This window comes from Rattus rattus, chromosome 8, assembly GCF_011064425.1.
Source record: "Rattus rattus isolate New Zealand chromosome 8, Rrattus_CSIRO_v1, whole genome shotgun sequence".
Classification (NCBI taxonomy): domain Eukaryota; kingdom Metazoa; phylum Chordata; class Mammalia; order Rodentia; family Muridae; genus Rattus; species Rattus rattus.
In genome coordinates, this window is record NC_046161.1 from 32,449,222 (window position 1) to 32,475,982 (window position 26,761).

At 39.8% G+C, this 26,761-nt stretch overlaps 1 protein-coding gene across 1 annotated transcript; it reads left to right on the forward strand.

Moving 5' to 3' along the window:
- Vwa5a (von Willebrand factor A domain containing 5A) lies at nt 1–20,165 on the forward strand. Its single transcript, XM_032910218.1, has 18 exons — nt 1–86; nt 3,697–3,754; nt 3,870–4,072; nt 4,346–4,568; nt 4,687–4,862; nt 5,144–5,258; nt 8,212–8,381; nt 9,039–9,127; nt 9,292–9,436; nt 9,992–10,071; nt 13,581–13,695; nt 14,413–14,577; nt 14,859–14,959; nt 15,262–15,521; nt 17,007–17,075; nt 17,169–17,282; nt 17,747–17,877; nt 19,866–20,165. Exons 2-18 carry the CDS (start codon nt 3,712–3,714, stop codon nt 20,148–20,150), a joined length of 2,484 nt encoding a protein of 827 aa, XP_032766109.1. The 5' UTR covers nt 1–86; nt 3,697–3,711; the 3' UTR covers nt 20,151–20,165.
- The last annotated feature ends 6,596 nt before the right edge of the window (nt 20,166–26,761 follow it).

Genomic DNA, 26,761 nt, shown 5'->3' on the forward strand with positions numbered 1-26,761 from the left:
TTTCCGAAGCTGCTAAGACTTCAGGAGGCTGGTGATTGCTGAACTTTGCTCTCTCTGGGAAGAGTCCTGCCCGATCTCTCTAAAGGGTAAAAGCCTTTTTTTCCCCCTAGTTAACAGCATAACGTATTTATTATAAATGGCTTTTAGTGGGAAACCGTGGGGTCTGAGGTGCTGTGGGGCAGAAACTCACACTGGGGTGTGTTTCCAGAAGATTTTACTTGGTTGTTAGTACATAAATTACCTCAATTTCAGGTTCATACGCACCCTGCCTCCTTCTGGAAATCGATATCGGCTGGAAAACTTTAAAAAAAAAAATTTTTTTTCTCCCTCGCTCCTCCTCCTCCTCCTTACTTCTCTCCACACTCCAGCCCTGTTTCTCTCTGACCTCCCTCTTCAACCTCTTCCTTCAGTTTACAAGAAGAGTTTTTTGTTTGTTTGTTTTCCTTTTCCTTTTCCTTTTTCTTTTCCTTTTTCTTTTTCTTTTTCTTTTTCTTTTTCTTTTCTTCTAGGTTTCAGGTTACTTTTTCCTATGGAAGTGCAGCTTTGATTATCCACCCACCTTGATCCGTTGCAGCCCATAAAACCTTACCTACAGCTCTTGGGGAAATTGAAGTTGTGCCTTCTGTACATATCTGGAGCTGGGGTCTTAGATGGAGAGGCTAAGGGTTAGATAACTATTTTTATTCAAGGCTCTTCAATCCGCACAGTACTTTCCTTGGCTTGAAGCACAGGTTTCGCTATCTCCCTTAAGCTGTAAACAGCAGGGGTGTGGCAGGCTGACTCACCAAGCTTTCTGCCTGCAATTAAGCTGCCCACTGGAACTACTGTTATAACCGCTATAGCTGCATCCAGTTTAAGGCCACAACTTTGGTCCTATCTGTAGCCAGTCTTTAACTCAAGGAGTGTTACCACTTGTCACATCTGATTGACTCTGGAAGCGGGGAGGAGGAGGAGGGGGTTGGAATCAGGAAATAAATATTTCATTGTAATTGATACCTCTCTCTTCTCTTAGCCTCCTGCAGTGGCCACTGTCAGCCTGAGATCTCTGCTGCCAGACACAGTCTAGTCTATTCTTCAGCTGTGCTGCTCCTAGGTGACTCTCCTACTATAAGCTTCTAGCTGGTACCAGAAATTTTTCTGCCATATTCCAGGCTCCTTCATGGGCCCCAGGGAAAGTCCTTTCTTGTGCTACTGTGCTTGCTCTCCTCTTCTTCCTGTCCCTTCTCCCCCTTTTCTTCTTCCTCCCCCTCCTCCTCCTCTTCCTTGCTTGCCTACTACCTCTCTGTTGCTGGCCAGATCTGAGCCATTCTAATTCTGTCAGACTTTTCCTAGTGATCAAATTACAGATGTAGAACACAGCTGGTGCAAGTGAATTTGCCCTGCAGCAGGGATGTGCCCAGTGCCTGTGACCAGGCAGCAGCCAAGTTCACTGTGGTGTGACCCTACATTAGATTTGAAGATGACTCCTGCTCAGGTCTCACTGGCCAAGCTGCTCTGGCTGATTGAAAGATGGCTGGGTGATCCCGCAGGCCCAATCTTGGGTGACTCCATGCAGCTACCTGCAAGGAGACCCTGTGTGGATAGAAATGGAGATCCATGGAGCTCAGCCTAGTAAAATGCCAGCCAAATCTTTTCTGGAATTGTGGGTGGTAAATAAGAACTAGTTGTTGGGATGTCTTGAACAACTTTGAGGTCCCCTACACAGCCTTCAGAATCTTAGATTGGGATTGCTCTGGGGTGGAAAGCTGATCTTTCTAGAGGGTTTTCCAGCCAGTCTGAAACATAGGGCTGGACTTCTAGGGAACTTGGAACCATCACTGTGCTTCTGGACAAACATGATAAGGATCCCAGATGTGCCCTTTCGGCTCTTATGATGCAGTTCCAACAAAAACCACCCTTGTTGGTATTGGGCACTGAGGTCACATAGAATGACAAATGGGAGAGACAAGCTAGTGCATGGTCAGGTTTAGAAAGTCCTACAAAAGCTCCCAGGGTTATCACAAGCTATCATTAGGATTAGATCAGTATCTACACTCTGGATAAAATAATCATATAAATCATAACCTGGAAAAAATCACTCTATCTCTTTGTCATCATATCATACTTAGATTTATATATCATAGTCAATTTAGGAAATATAATTGCCAAAGTCTATTTCAAAAGAAAAAATATTGTACATATAATCTCTTTATTCCTGAGAGTGTCTTTCCAAATATATAGTATTTTTAATTATTTTTTGAAAATTGTATAGATGTGTGAAATGTATTTTGATTATGTCCTCATACCTGCCCCATCCTCACTGTCTAGCTCCTCCTGACCCATAACAGATCATCTCCCAACTGCATATCTTCTATATTTTACTTAATCTATTGAATCCAATAGTGTCTACATAGGAATAGGTATTGGGGTCATAAATTGGAGTAGGTACAGTGTACCAAGGACAAAATTCCGTGAAGGAAAATTTTCTCCCATCCCATGTAGCTATGAACTGCAAAACTCCTCAGGTAGGGATTGGACTGTATGTCCCCCTCCATGATCTGTGTTAGATATTGATTGATTTGACAGGACAAGTCTTCAGGCATGTCTTAGGTAGGTAAGAACCCCTGCTCTAAGGTCACGAGTACAACGGACTGAAAACACTGATTTCAATAGACTCTGCCTCTCAGAAGCTTTCTGAACCTTGCCTGTGTTCTCTGAGTAAGGTTGCAGGGTGACAGGTATTCTTGTGTGGGAATATAGACAAGACAATATAGATGGCTATTTAGAGCTGTACACGCTACAGTCTCTTATTTCTTCTCTGCATTGAACCAGGAGTGATCACATGACAATATCTAGAGAATAAATATATAAAGAGCAAAACAGTGGGTAATTTCAATACTAAGTCCTAAGGAAAAGTGATTAAGTAAGAGAAGTGTAATACAGTATGTCATTTGAATCACATGGGTATGCAGGTAAAGATCTGGGAAGAGGTACTGAAGATGTGGCTCGGTCATTACAAGCTCTGCCTTTTCTTCTGAAGGACCATGGTGCAAGTCCCAGGTTCTACATGGCCGTTCATAACCATCTATAACTCTAGTTCCAAGGGATTCCACATCCTCTTCTGGCCTCTACTCTGTGTAATGTTATATGTAAGAGTGTCTGCCTGGATGGGACACACAGACATGCCTTTAGTCAAACACTCTTATGCATAACATAGAAACAAAATATATTAAAAATTGAAAAACAGATTTTGAAATGAAACGATTCCCAGTAAATAATAATAACAATGTCAAGAAGAACAATACTGGCATCCATCCTCATTGATAAATGCCTCCTTTGGGCCAGACCTTAGCATTGGAAATAATGTACACAAATATACTGCTTTGATTCTGTGTGGAGAATGCTGGTGTTCAATGAGGTTAAATTATGGCTCCTATCCAGGTCACTTTGGATGGTTCATTCAGTAGGAGTTGAATGGTATTTGAAGCTACCTCAAGATGTTTTACAGATTTCTTGCTAAGTGGACAATTACAGCCTTCACCTGAGGACCATTAACCAGCAACCTCACCCCTGTCATCCCTCCTCATTTTCATCATCTTATTGGTTACTGCTACGCTAAAAATTTGAAGCTGTTACTGCAAGATCAAAACTCATAACTACTGGTATTGATGGTGTAACCTCTAACCTGGACCTCTTAATCGTGTGTCATTTTCACAGAAACAGGCAGTTACCATGGAGCATCACTGGGGCCTAATCACTGGCAACAAGGAGAAAGGTAAGCCCGGCTTACAACTCTTAGCGATGAGAGCTGTACCCAGAGCAATTCTTCACCTATGGGTATCACTCTAGGAAAAGTTTGTTGATTTCCTAAACCCTCATGTCTTCCCCAGTACCACTGAAGAGCATCTCAGTCACCTTGTCCATCAATGACTTTGTGGCTGCTGTGGCTGCAACCCTAAATTATGAGAATGAGGAGAAAGTCCCCATAGAGGCAATGTTTGTGTTTCCTATGGATGAAGACTCTGCTGTCTACAGCTTTGAAGCCTTGGTGGATGGGAAGAAAATCGTGGCAGAGTTGCAGGATAAGACGAAGGTCTGAGGGATGAACACATTATCTCTTCTCTCTTTGAAATTGCATATTTCTTTATCTTTTTAAACAATTCATAAGTGCTGATGTTGCCTGTTCCTTTTCTTTGTTCCTTTTTAAATGCTATGTGCCCAATATCAGTAAGGCAGAAGGAAGGAAGTAGAAGATACCAGATGAATTGTAAAGTTCACAGGATCCATGACACTCCCTTTGAATGGTTCATATGTTTCTGATTACCTTTGATTTCATTTGAATGCATCCTGCTTACCCTTGCTCTAGGCTCACAGCAAGTATGAGGAGGCCCTCTCCCAGGGCCACCAAGCATATTTATTGGAAGAGGATGATTATTCCAGGGATGTCTTTTCTTGCAATGTGGGGAACCTACAGCCTGGAACTAAGGTTGCCGTTACCTTGAGGTATGTGCAGGAACTGCCTTTGGAATCAGATGGGGCCCTGTGCTACCTGCTCCCAGCAGTCTTGAATCCAAGGTATCAGCTTTCTGGTAAGTAATTTATGCCTTTGACAAACCAGTGGTAGAATGACTTGGAAAAATACACAGAATTTTTGTTGTGCTGGAAAGTGTTGATATGAAAGGGAACATTAATATACTTTCTTTGTAGAACAGTCAGCGAGCAGTTGCTTGAATGTACAGAAGCCCATTGTCCCTTTGGAGGCCCTGCCTTACACACTCAGCATGGTTGCCACCATCACTTCGCAGCATGGTATTGAGAGGGTCCAATCGAACTGCTCCTTGAGCCCTATTCAGTACCTTACAGATGACAAAACTTCTGCTCAGGTGAAGAGTAAGAGAATACCATTGTCAGTCTCCACAAGCTTCCTTGTTGAGCTGGTCCCCGCTCAGCCTTCCCACACCTTGCTTGTTTTTTTGGCAATGCTTGGTGAGGCAAACAATTTAACATCCCTATTCTGCATAACACATAGCCTCTTTCTCATCATCTTTCCTCTGCTTCTGATTGTGCTTCTGATGGAAGAAACCTGCAACCCGAAGTCTGACTGCATCTCAGGAAGCAATCAGTGGGAATTCTAACATGGATCCTCTGCTGGTTCCCTACTCAGGTTTCCTTGACTGAAGGGCATAAGTTTGACCGGGATGTGGAACTCCTGATTTACTACCGTGAAGTGCACAGCCCCAGTGTAGCTGTGGAGAAGGGAATGCAGGACAAGAAGCGAGGTATTTTTATCTCCCAGTATGGTTCCCCTCTAGGATATAACTTCCAAATGTCCTTAATTTTCTACCCTTTATCCAGGTTCAGTATATGGTCAATTGAATGTCGACTTTTTGCTTCCACATAGAAACATGAGTGTGCCTAATAGGTAATAAGGTAATTACGTCCCTTAGGCTAAGTCACGTAGATTATTGGATAACTAGAGAAAAAAATATAACCAAATAATTCACAAGGAATTACTCAGCACATTATCAACATGTGACGATGTCTCTTCTTTACAAAAAGGACAAATAAAAAAATAATCCCATGACCACTTCTCCTTGGATCTCATCAGTGATGTCCAAGCCTGATAAAGTCTCCTGCTTTACATTTTGTGGTGGCTTTTACATTGTCAGATCATGTAAAAGCAAATTAATTTGTTTCAACTGTTTTGAAAGTATTTGGGCTACAAATAGTAAAGTAAATGCTCAATTTGGCAATTTAATTTCCTTTGAAATAAATTAAAATGTTCATTTGATATAAAGATTATGTTGACTTATACTATTATCCAGAATTATTAAACAACTAAAATGTAAAGGAGTTACAATATGTACTATCCGTTACATGATGAGTTGTGATGTCATTATTAAAATCATGTACATTTAAAAATTAGAAGATTTTTAGATAGAAAATCCCGAAATAATGGGAAGAAAAAGGTAGTTATAATTCTTCTTAAGAGTGTAAAGTAACCATTGGAGTAGGAAAATTGCAATTCTAGAACCTATATGATATGCAAATATTAATTTTTCTTAATGAATAGTAATGTCACTTTAGGTAAATATGTTTTGTTGATTAATTTATCACTCATACATGCCATGTTGTTGCTCACTCTTTCTTTCTTTCTTTTTTTCCTTCCTTCCTTCTTTCTTTCTCTCTTTCCTTTTTTACCTCTTTTATAACGAGTAGAAATTGCCAAATTTGACATAGAATTATTTCTAGTTCTTCTTTGTTATGAAGAAATTAAACTTGTAAACTATCACTAAAACTCATTCTTTGTAGCCTATGTGATTGTTTTTTTCTTACACTATGTTTAGCTTTCCAGGGAATTTTGATTTTTAATCTGCATTTAGTTGTTGTTGGTGTTTTAAATATTTCCTTAGAGGTGCACCATACTTGTAAAAATGGTGGCACCACACACGTATTGTTTTACTCTCTTTGGTTTATCTGGCCCATTCTGCACTGGGTTGCAGAGATCATACACAGCATAAAAAGGGCCCTGAAACTTATTCGTTTTCAAGATGGATTCATGAGAGCTCCTTGGGTGTCAATAATTTTTCCCAGAATGACATCTTGGCTTGCCTTTTTATGTTGTGACATTAAGCACTATAAGGACTTTTCTATGAAGCTCAGTTTCCGTAATCAACCCCTCACCAACCTCATATTATCAATATCCGGCAAAGGTGATTTCTCACTCTACCACAAATTGGGACTTTCTCTTCTTCTTTCACTATTTGGTCACTTATCTCTGAGTTCACTCAGGGAAATTCCAGCTTCCCTGTATTTCTTGCAACTGCCTCATGTCCTCTGTAGCTCTGTCTTTGTCGATCTTGTTGATTTCTTTCTTTATTTTTGAAATCTCATGAAATATTCCAGCTCATATTTGTTCATTTCAACCCTCCCTATGGAACCTCATAATCCTGGACCTCAGTATGTAATAACTGAGGTCTCACCTTCTTTCTGGGACCCCTCCTTAGTCCTATGAAGATCTTCTCATCTCTTTTCTGTGACCAGATGGTACAGGCTACCGGAAGATATAGTTGGTCATTTCTCAGCCTTGACAATTTTTTCCATCTATGATTCCAAGTTTTTTGTTTCTAGTTCACATATTTTGCCAGATGTCTGTCTGTTCTCACATCCTTCAGAAGCAAAGGGAAGCTTAACAGGTAGCTTAGCTCCCCAAAATCCTCTAATGTTACATTAGCATGAAGCATAGCACTAATAAACTAAGTGAAGTGTTAAACTTAAACTTAAAACATATAACTGCACAAAGTTAAAAAGCATAATGTATAAAATTACAATTAACTGCTCAGTATGAGTTATGCCCTGCCTCAATTCCTTAAGCATATTGTATGACTTGACCTTACAATAACCCTGTAATAGGATACTTCAGAAGAGGAAACTAAGGCTAAGAGGAAGAGATGCTCATTCATAAACAAGGAAGCTCTGACTTATGAAAGCGAAATCACTTGAATTATTTTGAAAGAACTTGGACACACCATACATAGAAGGCTGACTGTGTGTATGACCAGCTTCTCACCAATGTGGACATTTATTTCACCATTCTCCTGAATAATCTTCTGGTTTCTCAAAAGAGTAATAGTGTCATGGTATTCACCTGTCACCCAGGATAGGAAGAAATCTACTTTACGTATTAAAAACAATGCTTCATTTGCATAAGTATGTATCTAAAGATATGGATCCCGTTCATGTTTGTAACATTTTCCCTTAGTTTTCTAGAGCAATATATCTGAATAGCTTGCCTGTGGCACTTATCATTTTAAATAGTATGCAAAGGAAGTATTAATCCCAGTGACCCATGTAATCTCTTTCTCATGAATAAAATTTGATGAGATTTCTCTGTTTAGAATCTTGATTGATGGTATCTTTGAGCTCATGCTGGAAGCTGGTGAGCTATGTTGTCCTACATCAGTGTTTTGATGTCCAGATGTAGCACACCCTGATACTGCTGTGCTATTGTCTGTTAATACCTACCCTGTTTCCCTTCCTCTCCCCTGTTGTGCTCTTTTCATTCTCATGCTGACAGCTTAAATTGAATCCTGTGTGAAAAGCACACAGAGAGAACACAGTGTTCCAGTTGGAGCTTTCTGAGTTCTCTATTGAATTGGCAATTGATTCTTGGGGAACTCTGGGACAGCCAGCTTCCTTGTGCCTTACAGGCTTCTTCTCCTTTCTGTACAGATAGTTTGATGGGAGCTCCTTGTGCAATGGTGAGCTTCTACCCAGACATCCCAGAAGTGAACGCCTCAAAGGTCTGTGGAGAATTTGTGTTTCTAATGGATCGCTCAGGAAGTATGCGAACCCCCATGAGAACAGAGGAAAATTCTCAGCTACGCATAGAGGCTGCCAAGGTAAGCCAGAACCTTCACTATTCAGCAGTGCCATGTGAGGAGGATTTGAAAGGGTAGGAGTAGGGCCATTTGTAGCTGTGGGTTGGTCCTATATCTGAGCCACAACAGGTATAGCCACTATGTTCTCAGCCTTGAAATAGAAAGTAACCTAAGATAGTGACATTCCTTACCTTTAGGAACTAGACCTGGGTCTCTATGTTTGGTAGTGATATGCTTTGTAAAATGAAGTATGAAGTAGCAGGAGGGGATGACAAAGTGGGCTCATGCTAAGGCATCCCCTACTCTAGTACCAACCGCATGTTAGGTCTAGTATAGAATGAAGTTTATTTGGGGGCATGAGAAGGGGATTGAGAAGGGGGCAGAGGCAGAGACATAAAGGGGACAGAAAAGAAGAGGAATAGGACACAGAGAGAGGAGAGATAAAGAGAAGAGGACAGCCTGGAAGAGATGAAGAGAACAGGGAAGGGAGAGTGGCCAGAGAGAAGCAAGAGAGAAACAGAGAGAGGGATCAGCGAGCTCCAGAGAGAAAATTGACCTTTGAAAACAAGCTAGGCTCCTACCTGGCTGTTGCTAGGTACCTGTTGGGCAGGGCTTAGAAGAAATGCTAACAGGTAGAGTCTTCTTTCTCTCTAGCTCACTCTCTTTTCTCATCTTCAGGAAACTCTGCTGTTGTTGCTGAAGAGTTTGCCTATGGGTTGTTATTTTAACATCTATGGATTTGGATCTTCCTATGAACAATTCTTTCCGTAAGTTTTTTGGAAGACAGAGTGTGAAAGAATGTGCTTTAAAGGGGAATCTGGACTTTTAAAAAGACTAATGCAGAGTTGACCTGAACCTTGGGGCTGTCAGGAGTGTAACAATGTGCAATGTAGGCTACTGCCATGTGACTAGACATGATTATTTCTCTAAGGGAGAGTGTGAAGTACACTCAGGAAACAATTGAGGAAGCAGTGGAACGAGTGAAGCGTTTAGATGCCGATTTAGGGGGTACTGAAATCTTGACACCCCTCCGCAACATTTACAAGACATCCTCCATTCCTGGACATCCCCTACAGGTGAGCACTGGAAACAGGTAGAGAGAGAGAGAGAGAGAGAGAGAGAGAGAGGGAGAGAGAGAGAGACACACACACACACACACACACAGAGAGAGAGAGAGAGAGAGAGAGAGAGAGAGAGAGAGAGAGAGAGAGAGAGAGAGAGAGAGAAGCTCTGCATAGTTTTAAAGAGGAAAGAGAAAAACAAACTGGATAACCTCAGAATGATAAAGAGGGAAATTTTTGATAACCCAGTTCTTAGTAGTCTTTTTTATAGACTTGAGTAATGCTGGGTAAAGTTATCTACTATACAATAAAGAGAAAATAAGATCAAAGGCAGCATTTTTTCCTTTATTCCAAGTGCTTAGGCAGTTGGTACCACAAAGCTTCAGATGAAGTAGCAAGAGTCTGAAGAGTCTGTGTGACAATGTGGAGCAAGTGACAGTGGAGCATTAGCGTCCCTGCCCCTGCGTGAAGAAGCTTCAAAACCTGGAAACAGTTTTGTCCATGATAACCAATGTCTTGACTTCTAATGTACTCGGCAGAGGCTCCATGAATCTATTCTTTCTTTTCCAGCTCTTTGTCTTCACAGATGGAGAAGTGAGTGACACATATAGTGTCATCAGAGAAGTTAAGTTAAACAGCAAGAAACACAGGTATGAGGAGAGTGTTCCTTCTGTGCTGACTGTAGCCCAAGCAATGCCGCATGTGACTTGTTCCACATGCTGTCAGGGGAACATAGTGACTAGAGGATTTTTCAGTTAACTACTTGAAGTTCTCTATAAAAATTTAGAATATTTTTTCTACTTAATGTTTATACCAAAATGTTATTGTTCTTTATTTTTCTAAAGCTCTGAAAGATATGTTGAATCATGTTTTCATTATGAACGGATTGACAAGTTAAAATTGAAAGTTAATCAAATATTTATTCTTCTGGATTTTGAGAATTTCTCATTATTTTTCTATCATACCGAGTTTCTCAGTGTGTGTCTCTTTATGTACACATACATCATATTTATTTTTTAATCTCACCAGGTTGTTGCATGTAGACATAGTCAAGTAGTGCATGTTGGGTTTCCCAGGAAGTAGCTCACTATATTTTAGGATGATGTTCATAATGACTGTGTCCGAGCATTGTAGTAATTGTATTACATGTCACAAGCAATCCACTGGTAAGTCACTTACATTCGAGGGCCTATGTAAGATGAAGGCAAATGTTATTATGTGTTTACCAGGATGGACTGGAGCCCAACTCTACAGAAAGCAAAGCACCATTGTAGAAACATAATTACTCGTGCAGACCATTCTTTAAGTAGAAGGAGTTATTATCCAATTTCGGTGGATGGCAAACAGTTTTACACGCTCTTTTAATTTAACTCACATCAACTTTAAAAATGATTTCCAAAGCTCCATTTCCTCACAAAATTATCATTTATGTACTTTAGCCTTACCCAGTTTAGTGCATGTCACAATACTGTTCCATCCTTTAAAGTTGTATGTTCTTAGTATCTCTACCTTATACAATTTTTAATAGCTATTAGAGTGGCCACTTTTGGCGTTCCTTCAAATCTCTTTGCAAGGGTTATTGTTTTCTCTAATGGATTTTCCGTTTTTACGGAGTTACATTTCATTTTAGGTTTTCAATATGAATATATCAATAAGTATATACTCGGTATATAAATGGTAGCTTACTTGGTAGCTTACATTGCACAATCAAAATTGTTTTCCTTGCATTTGTGTTTTAAGATAGTCTTCCCTTTGGAAATCATGACTGGTCTGGAAATCCCTGACTAGACCTGGGTGGCCTCAGTGTGTCAGTCTGCCTATTTCTACCGCTAGAGTAGCTATGTTCTGCATCCCTGACTCAGGCACCTGGCATTTCAGTTTCTATTCTCTCAAGATTCTCTTGGAGATTGCTCCCTTTCTTTGGACCTGTTGATGTTGTTCTCTATTCAAGCTATGCAGAGCACTTTTATTCTCTCTGTCTCTCTGTCTCTGTCTCTGTCTCTGTCTCTGTCTCTGTCTCTCTCTCTCTCTCTCTCCTTCCCTCCCTCCCTCCCCCCTTCTTTGACAAAGTCATATATATACCTAATACATTCTGCTTACTATCTCCTTTCACCTTTTCCTATCACCCTCCTGTCTCCATCAGTCTTCTCTTCCCTACTTGTCCCTTTCCACCTTTTATGTCCTTTTATTATATAGTATGAGCCAATTTGTTTAATTAGTGACACCTCTATGAACATTGTATTGGGACTATCCTTTGAACAATGTTGGCCTAACTTGTGGGTACACAACTGAAGGCAATAAATCTCCCGTTCTAGTTCTATGGATCCAGCGTCATAGTTATGCATTGCTTCAGTGAGCATATCCTACGGAACAAATGATATCACAGTTGCAGGGCTCACAGCTGGTTAAGATCATTGATACCTTTTATTTTTCAATCAGCAGCCTTTATAGCATCTCTTGATTTCTGTATATCATATGAGCAAACTGGGTAGTGGCATGAGCCTTAGCATCATATTATCTCCCCTTTGCCATAGCAAAGGCAAGACCAGTAGCTTTTTCTTTCAACTGAAATGTTCTGAACAATGCACCATAAGCCCTTATACCATTTCTGGCACTGAGTTTTTGTTTAGTAACAAGTAGAAGCCTTTTATAGACATTAGACTATCTCACTTCCAATTTTAAATTAGGGAATGCAGCACAACCAATTTTATATCACTTCTCTAACCCCCCACTACTGAGATCTAGTATTCTAGGCCTCTATTCAGGTTTTATTTTGAGATAGCATCTAATTGAGTCTGTCGTCTTGGCTAACCTTGAACAATCTATATCCCAAACAGAATATGAATTTTCAAATTTCCTGGTTTAGGATCCTAAGAATCCGGGGTTACCTGGCAACATGCACAATTTCGTTTAGAGTGTCTAAAATATACTTCCAAGTTCATTTTCCCCACAGATATTTGTTAGATCCTGTACTGTTAATTTCCTCACTAAAATCAGTGTTGATTGTCACCCTGATCATATGCACATGTGCAGATTTTTTTCTGAGCCTTCCGTTCTATCCCACTGGCCCCTTGATACAAATGTGTTCTAGGACTGTGCCTCACACATTGCTCATCTGTGGTAATTCTTCCTTTCCAGTGCACTAGGGCATCTACTCAGCTCAGTTTAGAGATCTTTTTCATCCTTAGTTCCGTCCTTCCTCCATCCCTACCTCTCTCCCTCCATCCCTTTCTACCTCCCTCCCTTTGCTCCTCCTTCCCTTCCTTTCTTCCTTCCTTCCTCCTTCAGTCCATATACCAGGCTCTCTGTGCAGCAGTTTTACTGTGCAGCCAGGACTGGCATTGGAGTTAAATTCATCTCTACACATAACACACCCCCCTCGCAACACACACACACACACACACACACACACACCCAGCATTCATTCCTCTGATGCTCCCATAGTCCCAGATGCTGTTCTGCATTAGGCCTGGGTTTCTTTACTTCTCTACAAGGCCTAGGGCCAAGATCATTTGGCCTCTTATCAGAGATCCTCAAATCCCAGATTATAGGTGTGTGCCATCATGCTTCCTTATTTTTAATTTTTTAAAATAGTTTATCTTATTTCCTTTCATCCATCTTTCAAGTTCTTATACTTTCCTATCTCTTCTTTCCTCAATTGCCTGGAAGACGAAGCAGAGAAAGTAGCAGACTAGACTTTTTGATCATATTAGTAATCACTATTTATGTAATACCTCACCATTAAAAATTATGCTATTGAGTTTAATGAGTAATGTAAGGGTATTTTGTTTTTTTGTTTTTTTGTTTTGTTTTGTTTTTTGCTGTTATTGTTTTATACGCAACCTTGCTAGTTAACTGGTACCCTATCTGCCCTGTAGTAACAATAGCCTTAGGACAGATACTTCAAATTCTCTGGGCCCTAGATATTCATTAGCAAAATGAAATTATGTCTTTCCTCATAGAAGACTCATGATATTAAATTGTATCAGTTAGGCATTTATTATAGCCCATAAAATTAAAATACAATTTCTAAATGAGAGCATTGCACTGGTTTTGAGGTAAGTACCTTATCTCTTCATGTGTTTTTGACCAGACCATGTAAGTTGATAATTCTGCTATAGAGAATCCATTTCTATTGTTCATCATTTTGTCATTGCAGATGTTTCTCATTTGGTATTGGACAAGGAGCCTCCACCAGCTTAATCAAAAACATCGCCCGGGTATCAGGGGGCACTGCAGAGTTTATCACAGGCAAGGACAGGATGCAGGCTAAGGTGAGAACAGACCGAGTTTACAGAGCTATATAATCCAGAGTGGGCATGAGATAGGGCAAAGAGACTGCTGCAAAGGCAGATGATCCATTCTCCTGAAGGACACATTCTCATGCATCTCAGGCTATACACCTAAAGGCTACCCTTCTTAGTTGTGTTCTGTTCTCCCATTGGAAGTCTGACATTTGACTGTGGCTGCTGGTAATCCAGAGAGGAGATAATTAAGGCCGTTTTGACTTTTGTTTTGAAGACCAGAGAGGAAAAAAGTTAAAGGTTTGGCTGCTCTATCTGGAACCATAGACTGTACTGTGAGTTAATTCAGTAGAAATCCATTGTCATGCAAATGACACAAACGAAAAGACAAGCAACTGTGTATGTCTCATAGACTCAAAAACATAAGTCTCCTTCCTTTATTAGAATACAAAAAATGGAATATATCACTAAGTATATTTCACAATTCTCTTTCCATGTTGTTAGTGTCTCTTTTCTATCTCTTTCGCACGGTTCTCCTTTCTTATATATTGCCTTCATACACATCTTCACCTTTATATCTCTCAAGTGTAACATCACCATGCACATAAGTAGAGGAAAAGAAATAGCATTTCTCATTGTGTACTAGTGATTAGACCTGATATGTCCTAGGTCCTGGTAAATACTCCATGGATGCCAGTAATTATTATCATTCTTATGTATAATTCTGCCTCCTCTCTCTTCCAACAGGCTCTTGGGTCTCTCAAGCTTGCGCTACAGTGTGCAGTGGATGATATCTCCCTGAGTTGGGAATTGCCTCCTGGTCTGTCTGTTAACATGCTCTCTCCAGAGCAGCCTACCATCTTTAGGGGTCAGAGGTTAATCATCTATGCCCAACTGACTGGGCCTATGCCTGTGAGTCCCTATTCTTATTCCTTATTGTTTTAATTAGGGGAGACTGTATCACTGCTTTTATTAACACTGGTGATCACTTGGGATTTCTGCAAGATATGGCACTGTCCCGGCTGCCAGCCACTCATCCACTCCTGTACGCCATGGCTAAAAGCTCCTGCACTGCCTGACGCTTTGCCTGAAGCTTAGCCTGACATCCTGTTGATCTGAGGAGCTTCCCTAGTTCTCACCATTTTCCAGGTCATGTGTCTGTTTTGTCAGCCCTGCTTTTCTCTCATTTGTAGCAAGCAGAGAGCAGAGGAGCAGTGTGCCTCAAGCACACCCTCCAGGGCAAGAGTCTGGAAAACAAGGTGACATTTTCCCTACAACCCAAGGAAAATGCCAAGTAAGCGTTCAGCTTTGCTTCTCATTCTCCACACTTTCTTTCCTCCCCTCCCTCCTCTCCCTTCCCTCCCTACCCCTTCCCTTCCCTTTCTTCCTCTTCCTTTATTGTGCCACCTTTGATGGTTAGGTCCTTCCCAGACTTGACCTCTGCTGTATCTTCAAGCTCTTCTCTTTCTGATTCATCCATTTAAACTCTTTGTCTCCGCATTTCCTTCTGACTGCAATCACTAGCGTTTAAGAGTCGTGGGTACTTGATTTGCAGTTTTTTTTTTTTTTTTAATTTTCTAAAGTATCTTCTTTCAGTTTTACCATTCATCGGTTGGCGGCAAAGTTCTTGATTCAGACCAAGGATTTGGGATCCCATGAGGCCTCAAAGGAAGAGAAAAAGGATGTGATGAACATCAGCCTTCAGTCTGGAGTTCTCAGCTCCTTCACAGCCTTCGTTGCCATAAACAAAGAGCTTAACAAGCCAGTGCAGGGCCCTCTGGCCCACAGAGTCATTCCTAGGCCAATGATGGCTACATCTACGTCTATGTTTATGAGGTCATGCAGTCGTCTCCCAGGTATGTTTTATCCCAATCTAAGCTTGTATTTACTGTATCTCAGATATTTAAGTACATCATTTAAGCCATGGTAAGTTTCCGAATCTCATAAATTTAAATTGAAATACATTTCTTAGATTTCCTGGGCTTCCCTCACCTTTCTACACTCAAGATATATGGCTTGCTGTAAATTTTCTAGAAAAGCATATTATGTCCAACTGGGAGAGGTGATTTTTTTGTAGAAGTACAAAAGAGCACAAGACTTATTACAATGCAGAAATATCTGTAAACACTGGATTAAAAAGACAAGTAATTTGAATCTGTGGCCACACGGCAGGTAGATGTCTCGAATCTTTTAATGTTAGTGGTAGAATAAGGAATTTATGAAATCAGAAGAGATCAGAAAGGGACACAGTGGCTTATTAGGAATAAAAAAATATTTTTGGGGGGATGGCAGAAGGTCCAGTTGAATTGATGCTATTTTTTAAAAAATAGCCGTAGACTTTAGTAAAAGTTCTGTGCTGTGTGAATAATTTGTAGCAGGGGTCAGGAGCTTTAATTGAAGACTGAAGTGGGCCCGGGACTGAACTGATTTCTAACATATGATTTTACCATTTAGTCCTGAATTAGAAATTATGGCAATGGATTGGATATACTGATAAGGGTGGGGATACGTGTGATTTCAGTTTTTCTTGAATGAAAAATAAACTTTGAAGGAAGTTGACATATTTGGAAAAATTAGAGACATTGGGTCCTAAGCACAGGTCAGGTCAAAGCCATGTTTTAAATTAGGAAACAATAAGTTAAAACACTAGGGATATTAGTTTTGTATTTTAAAACTAAGATTAAAGTATTTCTGACAAATCAAAGAATTCTGCATGATAGCAATGACTTGAGGGCATGAGGTTGCCTTCGAGCCAAAGTCACTGTATCTGAAGAAGGCAAGGTCAAATGTTGCATAGGTGACACTGGAAGCCTGTGGTGTGACTTTTTTCTACTTTGGGTACTGGTCAGAGGAAAATGAAGTAGTTGAGAGTTGACATATGTGAGGACACGTGGAAGATAACCCAGGTGAGAGAGAAAGCTCAAGAATATCTTCTCGTGGTGAGAAAATTGCCTACCTTACCTTCTGAACCGGGATGCTCAGGGGACAATAGAGCTCCTTTTGAAGGGGACAGATAAAATAGCTTTGTAGGACAGGAAGTAAAAGTATCTTAATTTAAAATGTTACCTGGAAGAGTTCTCTTGTGTTGAAGGTAAGATGCTGCACACGTGTTGTTTAGCACATGGGAAAGGTTTTAAAATCTCAATAGGAAGGGGAATGAAGGCTCAGTGGGGAGTATCTGTATGGAGGCAGCGACAGGGACCGGAGAATAGTACATCATAGTAATGGAGGCTGATACAGGTAGTAGAGCTGATGTCTTCTATTCTTACTCTTTTCATCTTTGCTTGTGCAAGGGAGCACCGAAGATACTGCAGCATTCACTGTGCTTTTGTGTTTTTCAGGTCCCTTTAAAAACTTACGCCTAAAACGTAGTTTATGTGCAGCAGCCTATGTTCCATATGGACATGAAAGTTAGTATCCCAAGGCGTCTGTGGAGACAGATTTCTACAATCTGAGGGAGTTTCTGTCTCTTAAACGATTCTCAGCAATGTTTGTTCTCGCAGGCACTTTAAGTTGCGGATCTGTGTATTCTAGCATGGCAAGTGCAGCACCCATAGAAAATCAGGGAGTGGCAGATTCTTCGAACGAGAAAAGCAACTCGCAAAATGAACACAAAGGTGAAATGGTGATCAATTTATTGTCTCTGATTGGTGATATCCATTAACTAACCTTCAGTGCTCTTACTTTTGAGCTTTTACTACCTGGGGGTAACCTAATTGAGGTATCAGAGGGGAGGTGATATTTGACATCCCCATGTATTTGCCAGAATGGGTCTAGCTTTATTAATCTACAATATAGCATTTGATATTTTCGAACATACTGTAGTTGAGTGTCCTCTAGTTTTTTAAGCCCATTGGCTATTTCTGCCTACATAGTGTATATGTCTTTAGGGACTGGCTCCATCAGACTCTACTGCTGCGTTTGGAACCCAGACCATCTGGACATCCATCATATACTGAAAATAGTTTAGATGTTTCTGCAGAATCCTCACTTCAGCCTCCTGTTTCCTCAGGTAGGCTGTGATGCCAGTGACTCTATAATTTCTCATGGCACTCCTCTTTTTTCATTTTTTTTAATAAAGCATTTGGAGAGAATGTTGTGTTGCAGCTGATTTTTCTGCAAAATGCAAATGGCTCCTGGAAGCTGGATGAAAATCTGACCAAGATCCTGGGCACTACGTTGGAAGACACCAAGGCTACAAACCCTTCTCAGGTGAGATGCAAAAAGAAACAAAGCAAAGGGTGTGTGCTTCATGAAGTCAGGAATATAATGAAAATTGGAGTGAACCAGGGCCCAGGTAAGAAATAAGAACATAGGTAATGCAAAGGGCACATTAACTTCTAATAGGCAGAAGATTAAATCACTTCTACTTAGCTGGAACATATAGAACACAGAATTAAGAGCCTATCTGCTGTAAGCCATGGCTAGAATGATGGATGTCAAAGGGAAAGCTAAATACTATACTGTGTTAATCTTATTCACCGAGACTATACTGCAAAAGGTAAAATTTTGGTCGTCACCAAATGTGAAGGCAGTTTTTAATCACTTAATACCCTTATATGTATTTCATTCTCATTTCAGTTAATTAAGGCAGATTCTGTTTATGCAGCTACATATAGATGAGGAAATTGTCCATTAAGCAAACTGGAGAGATGGCTCAGTGGTTAAGTGTACTAACTGCTCTTCCAGAGGTCCTGAGATCAATCCCCAGCATCCACATGGTGGCTCAACACAATCTTTAATGGTTTCTGATGCACTCTGCTGGTGTGTCTGAAGACAGCTAAAGTTTACTCATATAAATAAAAATAAATACATCGTTAAAAAAGAAGACAAACACTGTGTAAGCCAGACAATGCAGAGCTAAATTCAATTATAGGATGGGCCTCCAATAATTCCCTTATGATTGCTGTTTTTATGTCCCCAAATAGGATGACTCCAGTAAACTTTATTTCAAATTTTGAGATTACCTTCTTAATGGTCTAAATATACTTGGAAAATATCTTTTCAATAACAGACAGACATCAAATACTGAAGAAAAAATACAATTTTGACTAATTAAAATGTGAAACACAGTTACATAAACTTGAGATGTTCTATGATTATACTACTTCTATCATATCTCCTTGTCAGGCCTGTTCACTGAGCCTATGGAATGCGGTGAATGCCAATGCTAGGGAAATTTTTAATCAGTAGAGGTATCTATACTGTAGCGTATAAACTGACGTAATTATGTGGGGTAAAGCCATGGGAATATTTCATTAAAATTATTTCATGTTGATACTTGTCAAAATGATAATTCCTTTTTAACATTTCAAAAGTGAGATCTGCTGCTAGTTGGAGAAGTAGATCACCAAGAGAACTCAACACCAGTATATAGGAGGCCATGTATTCTATTCAGTAAAAACATAGAGTGTAGTAGAATACAGATAGAGATAGAGATCAGAGATAGATCATGATTTGTAATTAGTACTAGCAGCAGTAATAAAAACTATGCAGCAGGAATAAAAGTCAAGAATTGCAACTGATTTTTAATCATCAGATATAAGAGTAGAGAAAGAAAACTTACAGAGAACAGGGCAACGTGGACTACAGAGGTGTCAGGAAGCCACAGGCAGTGTGAACAATAGGTCAGAACAAAGTTCCTCAGGATGAGCCTCATTTGTGGGCTCTGATTACAGATTTCCATATGCCATTTTCCCTATGCTGTGACCACATCAATAGCTGGCCAGAATCAATTATCCATCATTATTAGATATAGTAATCCATAGACTAACTTTAGACAAACACTTTTACTTTTGTACTTTTTTGTATTATGTTTTGTATATTTATGTTTGGAAATGTCCTACTGATTATTCTTAGGGATTTTTTTTTCAGCAATTGAGGACAACATTTGATGAGTATAATACCATAAAAGAAGTCAAATTTACATTTTCTTCTCTTTCCACCATCCAATTATTTGAGCACTCGGGTTTGGAAGTGTTTTGAGGACTGTGATGATGGTTACACTAGATGGTTACACTTAAGTCATTTTCTTAGTAGTAATGGAAAGCTATCTTGAGCTATCTTTCCAATAAGAACAGTGAAAGAAATGCCAAGTAGCAGCAGAACGTTGAGGAAGGAGATAGTAAATCTATTTGTTTCCTCTTGAGTGACTTCCTGCCCTGCCTGGAGAATCACAGGAATTTCCTTCTGTTTTGCAGCAAGGGGACCCCTCAGCCTGGGCCACAGTCCTGGCTGTGGTCTGGCTCCATGCCAATGGCCAGGATTTAAAGTGTGAGTGGGAGCTTCTGGAAAGGAAGGCTGTGGCCTGGCTTCATGATCATGCAGGTAGGGGCACAACCCCTCCGCCCTTTCCTTCTTTCCATCTGCATCCCAGGGAGCCAGGCCTGTATGTGTTGCAGCGCACTCAGGAGTCCCTATGGCTGTCCCAACTATGCTGTCTCAGAACATTGTTCCTACAGCTAATCCTTCATTTTCAGGATTAGGCAAAGATTGTACTTGGTAGTTGGGACAAGCTGAGCAAAGGGAAGGAGCCCAAGTGGGGATACTTAGCTGACTAAGAGTGTCCCCAGACATGGAGGAAGGGTCCTGGATGTTTAGTGTATCCTCATTGCTGTGTTCCCGTGGACAGAAGTGACTAAAGAAGAATGAGAAGAAGAAAGTGGAAGATCCAGGGATACTGCAGGAAACTAAATCAAGGTTGAAGGGGGATGCTAGGAATGATTAAGGAAGGCTGAGGAAAGAGTCTCCCTCCCGTCTACCACAGCTCTGACTCTTATTTCCTCTCCTCACAGGCTCTTCTATCCCCATGCTCGTGCAAGCTGCCAATAGTCTCCTGAAATTATCTGTGAATCCTGCTGTCTTTGATGTCTAAAGGTGTCACCCATGAAAGGAGAGCCTTTCCTGGCTACCCCTGTGTCCCTCACTTCTCCTCAGCTAAGATAGCTTTGGGGTTCTATCCTTCCCTTTTCTTTCTTGTCATAACAAGGACATTCTCACAGCCTTGCGGATCATTCCTAGTACCTTTGTACCTGATTTTCTACCCCTATCATTTCTTCTGTGAGAAGTTAGCATGGTCTCCCAACATGTTTTCTTCCTTGAGACTTTTATGCATGTGCAGAATGACACATGAAGTTTTCCAGGCCAATTATGATATAACGGTTGGCATAAGATCTAGAGTAAGCATGCAGCGTTGACCATGGGTAATGCTTGAGTTAGTAACCTGCATTACTGTTATTGCCTCCCTATGCAGAGCCATGTAGTATGGTCAAGAAATGGCTTTAAACTCATGGGATCGGCCGACCAGTTAGCACAGCCATGATGGATGCTCCTCAGTTGAGGTAGGACCTGTAGGATTACATGTCCTGAGGACCTCATGCTGTTAATGGATTTTTTTGCTCTGCCTGTTGCCTTCACATTCTTCATAAACTAAGGATTGTTAGAAAAGTCTAAGCAGGATTTCAGCACCACCCTGGGCAGTGTCATTGGCATAAACGATAATAATGTTTGATATCTTTCAAGTACTGGTGGTGGAGCAGATTAATGATTCAATTACTACCCTAGGAAACAACTTAGATATGAAGATTTTCAGCAATGACCACTACCCTTAGAATCTTTATTTGGAAAAATAAAGTTTTTGTGAACCTATGTTTTTTTGTTTTTTTGTTTTTGTTTTCCTATTGGCACGGTTTTAAAAAATCCTAGCGAACAGTTTTAAGTTCTGAGAGGCACATTTAAGCTAGGGATAGTTTATGGTCTGAGGACAAGAACAATGGCAACAAGGGCTAACATGAGGATCACTGAGGCTGGACTGGTGATGATTGATTTTTTTATGTCTATTTTTGCCTTCTGCTTCCTGATACGATTCAATAAGAATTGCTGATGAGTAGATATGCATTCTCAGGATTTTAATAGATATGACTGACTTTTATATAAAAGTTTAGATTTCAGATTCATTAAAGATTTGTCTAAGATTACTCTTCAAGAATAATGAAATGATCAGTCCTTCCTTTGTAAGTGGAAATTTCAGCCTGCCAGTAAGAAGAGCTGGCCGAAAAAAATTATCTTGTTTACTTACACATTTTAAACCTATAACAAGTTGCTTAGTTATAAATGTACATGGGTTCTTGGTAATAATTTTCTTCTTTACCTATATTACATAATGTTATTTCTTCTAAAGATGTTGTATAACATCCTGTTTTTTTTTTCCATAGTCATTTGCTAGAAGGAAAAGAGAATGTAATCCAATTGTAATTTTATACTGCTTAAAAGATTTTGCTGGAATATATAAGAGATGGGAAAAAATAAAATCATTGAACCTCTGCTTCTTCCATCTCCAAATATGTATGTATATATGGATACATGTACATGTATGTATGTATAGGTGTAAAGTTTGTGGGAGGGTGCATTGGAACTTTGTTCCACCCATCAAATTTGTTTGTATCTGTATGTGTAAAGCTTGTATGGGTGTGCGCTGGAGATTGTTCCTTCCACCAACTATATATATATACACAAAAAACCTTGGAGCCTGCTTATTTGAACCTTGTTAGTAACTCACCAGGTATATGCATGTGTGTGTGCGTGTGTGTGTGTGTGTGTGTGCGTGTGTGTGTGTGTGTGTGTGTGTGCGTGTGTGTGTGTGTGTGTATGTATGTATGTATGTGTAACATGCTTGGAGACTGCTTGCTGTAACTTTTCTCCATTCAGTTAATGTGTAAATATGTACATGTCTGTCCATCTGTCTGTCAGTCAACATGTAATATATTTGTATATATGAGTTCTTATAGTCTGGCTTTTGCTTCATTTACTCAGTGTGTGTGTGTGTGTGTGTGTGTGTGTGTGTGTGTGTGTGTGTGAATTTTCTCTCCTTACTTTTGTTTCTCACCAGTTCAAGGAGTTAAAAGAGTTAAGAGTTCTTCCCTGGCCACAGGGATAGTCAGCCCTAGTGCATTAAGCTTAGTTCCCTCAGAGAAAAGTCTGCAGAGTAATTTCTGAAACCACTGGCTGCCATAGGCCTCCATTTGCCCCCTGCCTGTCAAAGCTGTTAGGTGGCAACTCACTTTTGTTTTTGAATGATTATCAGGACCATAGTAGTAAGCTTTATGTTCATAAGTATTGGATGAAAGGTGGAAATCACGATGAATAGAACAGAGAGACAGAAGCATTGCTCATACATTTTCCATTTCAAACTACTATGGATATCTTGATGAGTTTTATTTTTAATCCCAGGTCTTTGTTTCTACTTCCTGAGTACACTGGTCTAACTAATACAAGGAGACAAGTGTTTCTCCTCAATCTGTAAACACCTTGAGAGATGACTGGGAGTTCTCAGCTGAAGCCTGTGCTATGAATGAGGCTGCTAGACAGGCTCAACTCAAGAGATAGAGAAGAACAGCTAGGATTGAGGGTGCTTGTGGCAATCAGTGTTCTTTCTTCTTTTCTTTTCTGACACTGTGACAAAATACTTGAGAAAATTAACTTAATAGGAAACAGATTTTGATTGGGAGATGACCTAATGTATAAACTGCATGTGTGGAAGTCTGAGGACCTGAGTTTGGATCCTCCAAGACTATATAATAAAATTGATATGGTAGAGCTGTCTTTAATCCCAATGCTTGCAGATAGAGACAGAATATCCCAAAGAACTCAAAGATCAGGTCAACTAGATGGTTTATTTCCGAATTTAGTGATAAATACTATCTCTGAAGCAAGGTGGAGAGTGACCCAGGAAGACTCCTGATTTTTTCCAGAGCAAATATCTATGACCGCTGCACTTTAAATTTCGAATGAGTGAGTTTATTAAGCCTGCAATAGGTGAAACTAAAAGGACATAAGCAAACAGCAAATAGACATCAATATGCTATCAGATCTGGAACTTTCAACATCCTTCAGTAATGACTAGGCGAGCCTTGTTGAAGGAACAAGCTAGAGTTCCTGATTTAGCCTAGTAGAGCACAGCACCCACTTGGGTATGACTGCTAAGTAAAAGTCTAGAGATCAAAGACAGCAAACAACATCAACTTGGGTTTTTACCATATCTGGAAGAAATGACTGGGGAAGCCTCACTGAAAGTTATGTAAAGTAATGCTTGAATCTGGATCAAGAGTTCCACAGCAGAATATTTTTGTGAAAGTTAAAAACAGTTTAACTGTCCAAGGTAGACTGGTAGCTAGTCAGCTCCCCTGAAGACAGCAGAGGCTGAAGACATCCCAGGAGGTATGCTGCACACAGGGCAACTGGTAGAATCCCTCCCCAAGAGTGACAGCTGCCCATGGAGACCAATGGACTAGGGAACCTTAACCAGGTAAAACCCCAGCCACCCAAATTCCACTCCCCTTCCAGCCTGTGCCTTTTGCCTGGGGCAGTCTGCTAGCTAGTCTGCTTCCCTGATAACACCAAAGCCTAAAGGAATCTCAGGAGTTCTGCTGCACACAGTGAAACAGAAACTATAGTCCATAGGCCTCCTGGGAGAACAGTTACATACAGAGCAACAGCTTGACTGCTCCTCTGAAGGTAGAACAGTCTGAAGGCCTTTTAGGAGATCTGTTGTAGCTAGGACAAAAGATCAGAAGCTTCTCTGCCCCTCTGAAGACCCCACAGTCACAGAGCTCCACAGGAGTTCTGCTACAGCAAGGGCCACAGGCCTACCAGGAGATCTGATGCAACCCAGGGACAAAAGAGGCAGACTGCAGACAGAATCACCCAGATTGGCAACCACCAGGGATAACCAGATGGTGAGAGGCAAGCACAAGTCCATAAATAACAAAAGCCAAAATACATGAGCATCATCAGAACCCAGTTCTCCCACCACGGAAGTGAATAAAATAACACACCTGAAAATCAGGAATTTGACCTAAAATCCTATCTCACGAAGAACTCACTGAAAGAAATACAAGAAAACACAGGTAAACAAATAGAAGCACTTAAAGAGGAGACAAATAAATTCCTTAAAGAAGTACAGAAAAACAATCAAATAGGTGTAGGAATTGAACAAGACCTAAACGAATGAGAACAATAAAGAAAACACAAATGGAGGCAACCATGGAAATGGAAAACCTAGAAAAGAAGTCTGAAATTAAAGATGTAAGCATCACCAACAGAATACAAGAGATAAGAAGAGAATCTCAGGTGTAGAAGATACCTTAGGAGACACAACTGTCAAAAAAATTCAAAACATAAAGAACTCCTAACCCAAAATGCGCAGAAAATTCAGGACACAATGAAAAGACCAAATTTAGGAATAATTGAGATATAGGAGAGTGAAGATTCCTACCTCAAAGGTCCTGAAAACATCTTCAACAAAATCGTATAAGAAAACTTTGCAACCTAAAGAAAAAAATGGCCATAAATATACAAGAAGCCTATAGAACAACAAATAAATAGGAACAGAAAAGAAGATCCTCTCCTCACATGGTAATCAAAACACTAAATGCTTAGAACAAAGAATACTTAAAGCTGCCAGGGAACAGGGCTAAATAACATATAAAGGCAAATGTATCAGAATTGCACCAGACTTCACAGAAGAGAGATTAAGGCCAGAAAGCCTGACCAGAGGTCATGCAGACTCTAAGAGAACACAAATGCCAGCCCAGGATATAATACCCAGCAAAGCTCTTAATCAACATAGATGGAGAAACCAAAATATTCTAGAACAAACATATCAATCCAACCATACAGAGGATTCTAAAAATAAACAAAACAAAATGAACTCCAACACAAGGAGGTATCTCATCAAAGAAAAGACAAGATATTAATCATCTCAAAACAAAGCCAAATAGAGAGAACCACAGGACATAATGTCCCCTATAAAAACAAGTGTAACAGGAATCAACAGTCATCTGTTTTAATATCTCAATATTAATGGACTCAACTCACCTACAAAAAGATGTAAGCTAACAGACAGGATACTCAAACAGTATCCAGCATTTTGCTGCATATAGTAAATAACAAAGACAGACAGTACCTCAGAGTTAAAGGCTGGAAATGGTTCTTCCAAGCAAATAGTCCCAATAAACAAGCTGGAGTTCCCATTCTAATATCCAATAAAATACAATTTCAACCAAAAGTTATTAGTGAGATGAAAAATGACCTTCATATTCATCAAAGAAAAGAATCCAACAAGAGAAAGTCTCAATTCTGACCACATATGCCCCAAATGCAAGGGCACACAAATTCATAAAATAAAATTTACTAAAGCTCAAAACACATATTAAAAGCGAGGAAATATTAGTGGGAGACATCAACACCTCATTCTCATTAATGGACAGGTCGTTGAAACAGAAACTAAACAGAGATACAATGAACCTAATAGAGGTTATGAACCAAATTGTTTTAACAAATATCTACAGAACATTTTACCCTAAAACAAAAGAATATACCTTCTTCTCAACACCTCATGATGCTTTCTACAAAATTGAACATTACATCAGTGAGAAAACAAGTCTGAATTTATACAAGAAGATTGAAATAATCCCACGCATCTTGTCACATCACCATGGCTTAAGGCTTGTCTTCAGTAAGAAAACAAACATACAACAGAAACCACACATACATGTGGAAATTGAACAACTCCCTACTCAATGATAATTTAGTCAGAGAAGAAATAAAGTAATTAAAGACTTCCTGGAATTCAATGTAAATGATGAAACAACATACACAAACTTATTGGAAACAAGGAAAACAGTGCTAAGTGGAAAATTCATAGCATTAAGTGCCCTGGTAAAGAAATTGGAAAGATTACACACTAGCAAATTAACAATATACCTGAGGGCTCTAGAGCAAAAAAAAAAGCAAACACACCCAAGAGGAGTAGAAGGCAGGACATAGTCAAATTTAGTACAGAAATCAACCAAATAGAAACAAAGAGAATGAGACAAAGAATCAACAAAACCAAAAGCTGGTTCTTTGAAAGAATCAACAAGGTAGATAAACTCCTAGCCAAACTAACTAAAGGACCCATAAGTGTATCCAAATTAAAAAAATCAGAAATGAAAACAGAGATATAACAACAGAAATAGAGGAAGTTTTTTAAAAAAATCATGGATCCTACTACAAAAACCTATACAACAAAACTGGAAAATCAAGATGAAATGGATGA

Coding starts and splice junctions, on each gene's coding strand:
- Vwa5a (XM_032910218.1), top strand. CDS start 3,712: ATGGAGCATCACTGGGGCCTAATCACTGGCAACAAGGAGAAAG. Junction 4,569..4,686: donor TCCAAGGTATCAGCTTTCTG/GTAAGTAATTTA, acceptor CTTTCTTTGTAG/AACAGTCAGCGAGCAGTTGC. Junction 17,283..17,746: donor CTCGCAAAATGAACACAAAG/GTGAAATGGTGA, acceptor TTTTTAATAAAG/CATTTGGAGAGAATGTTGTG.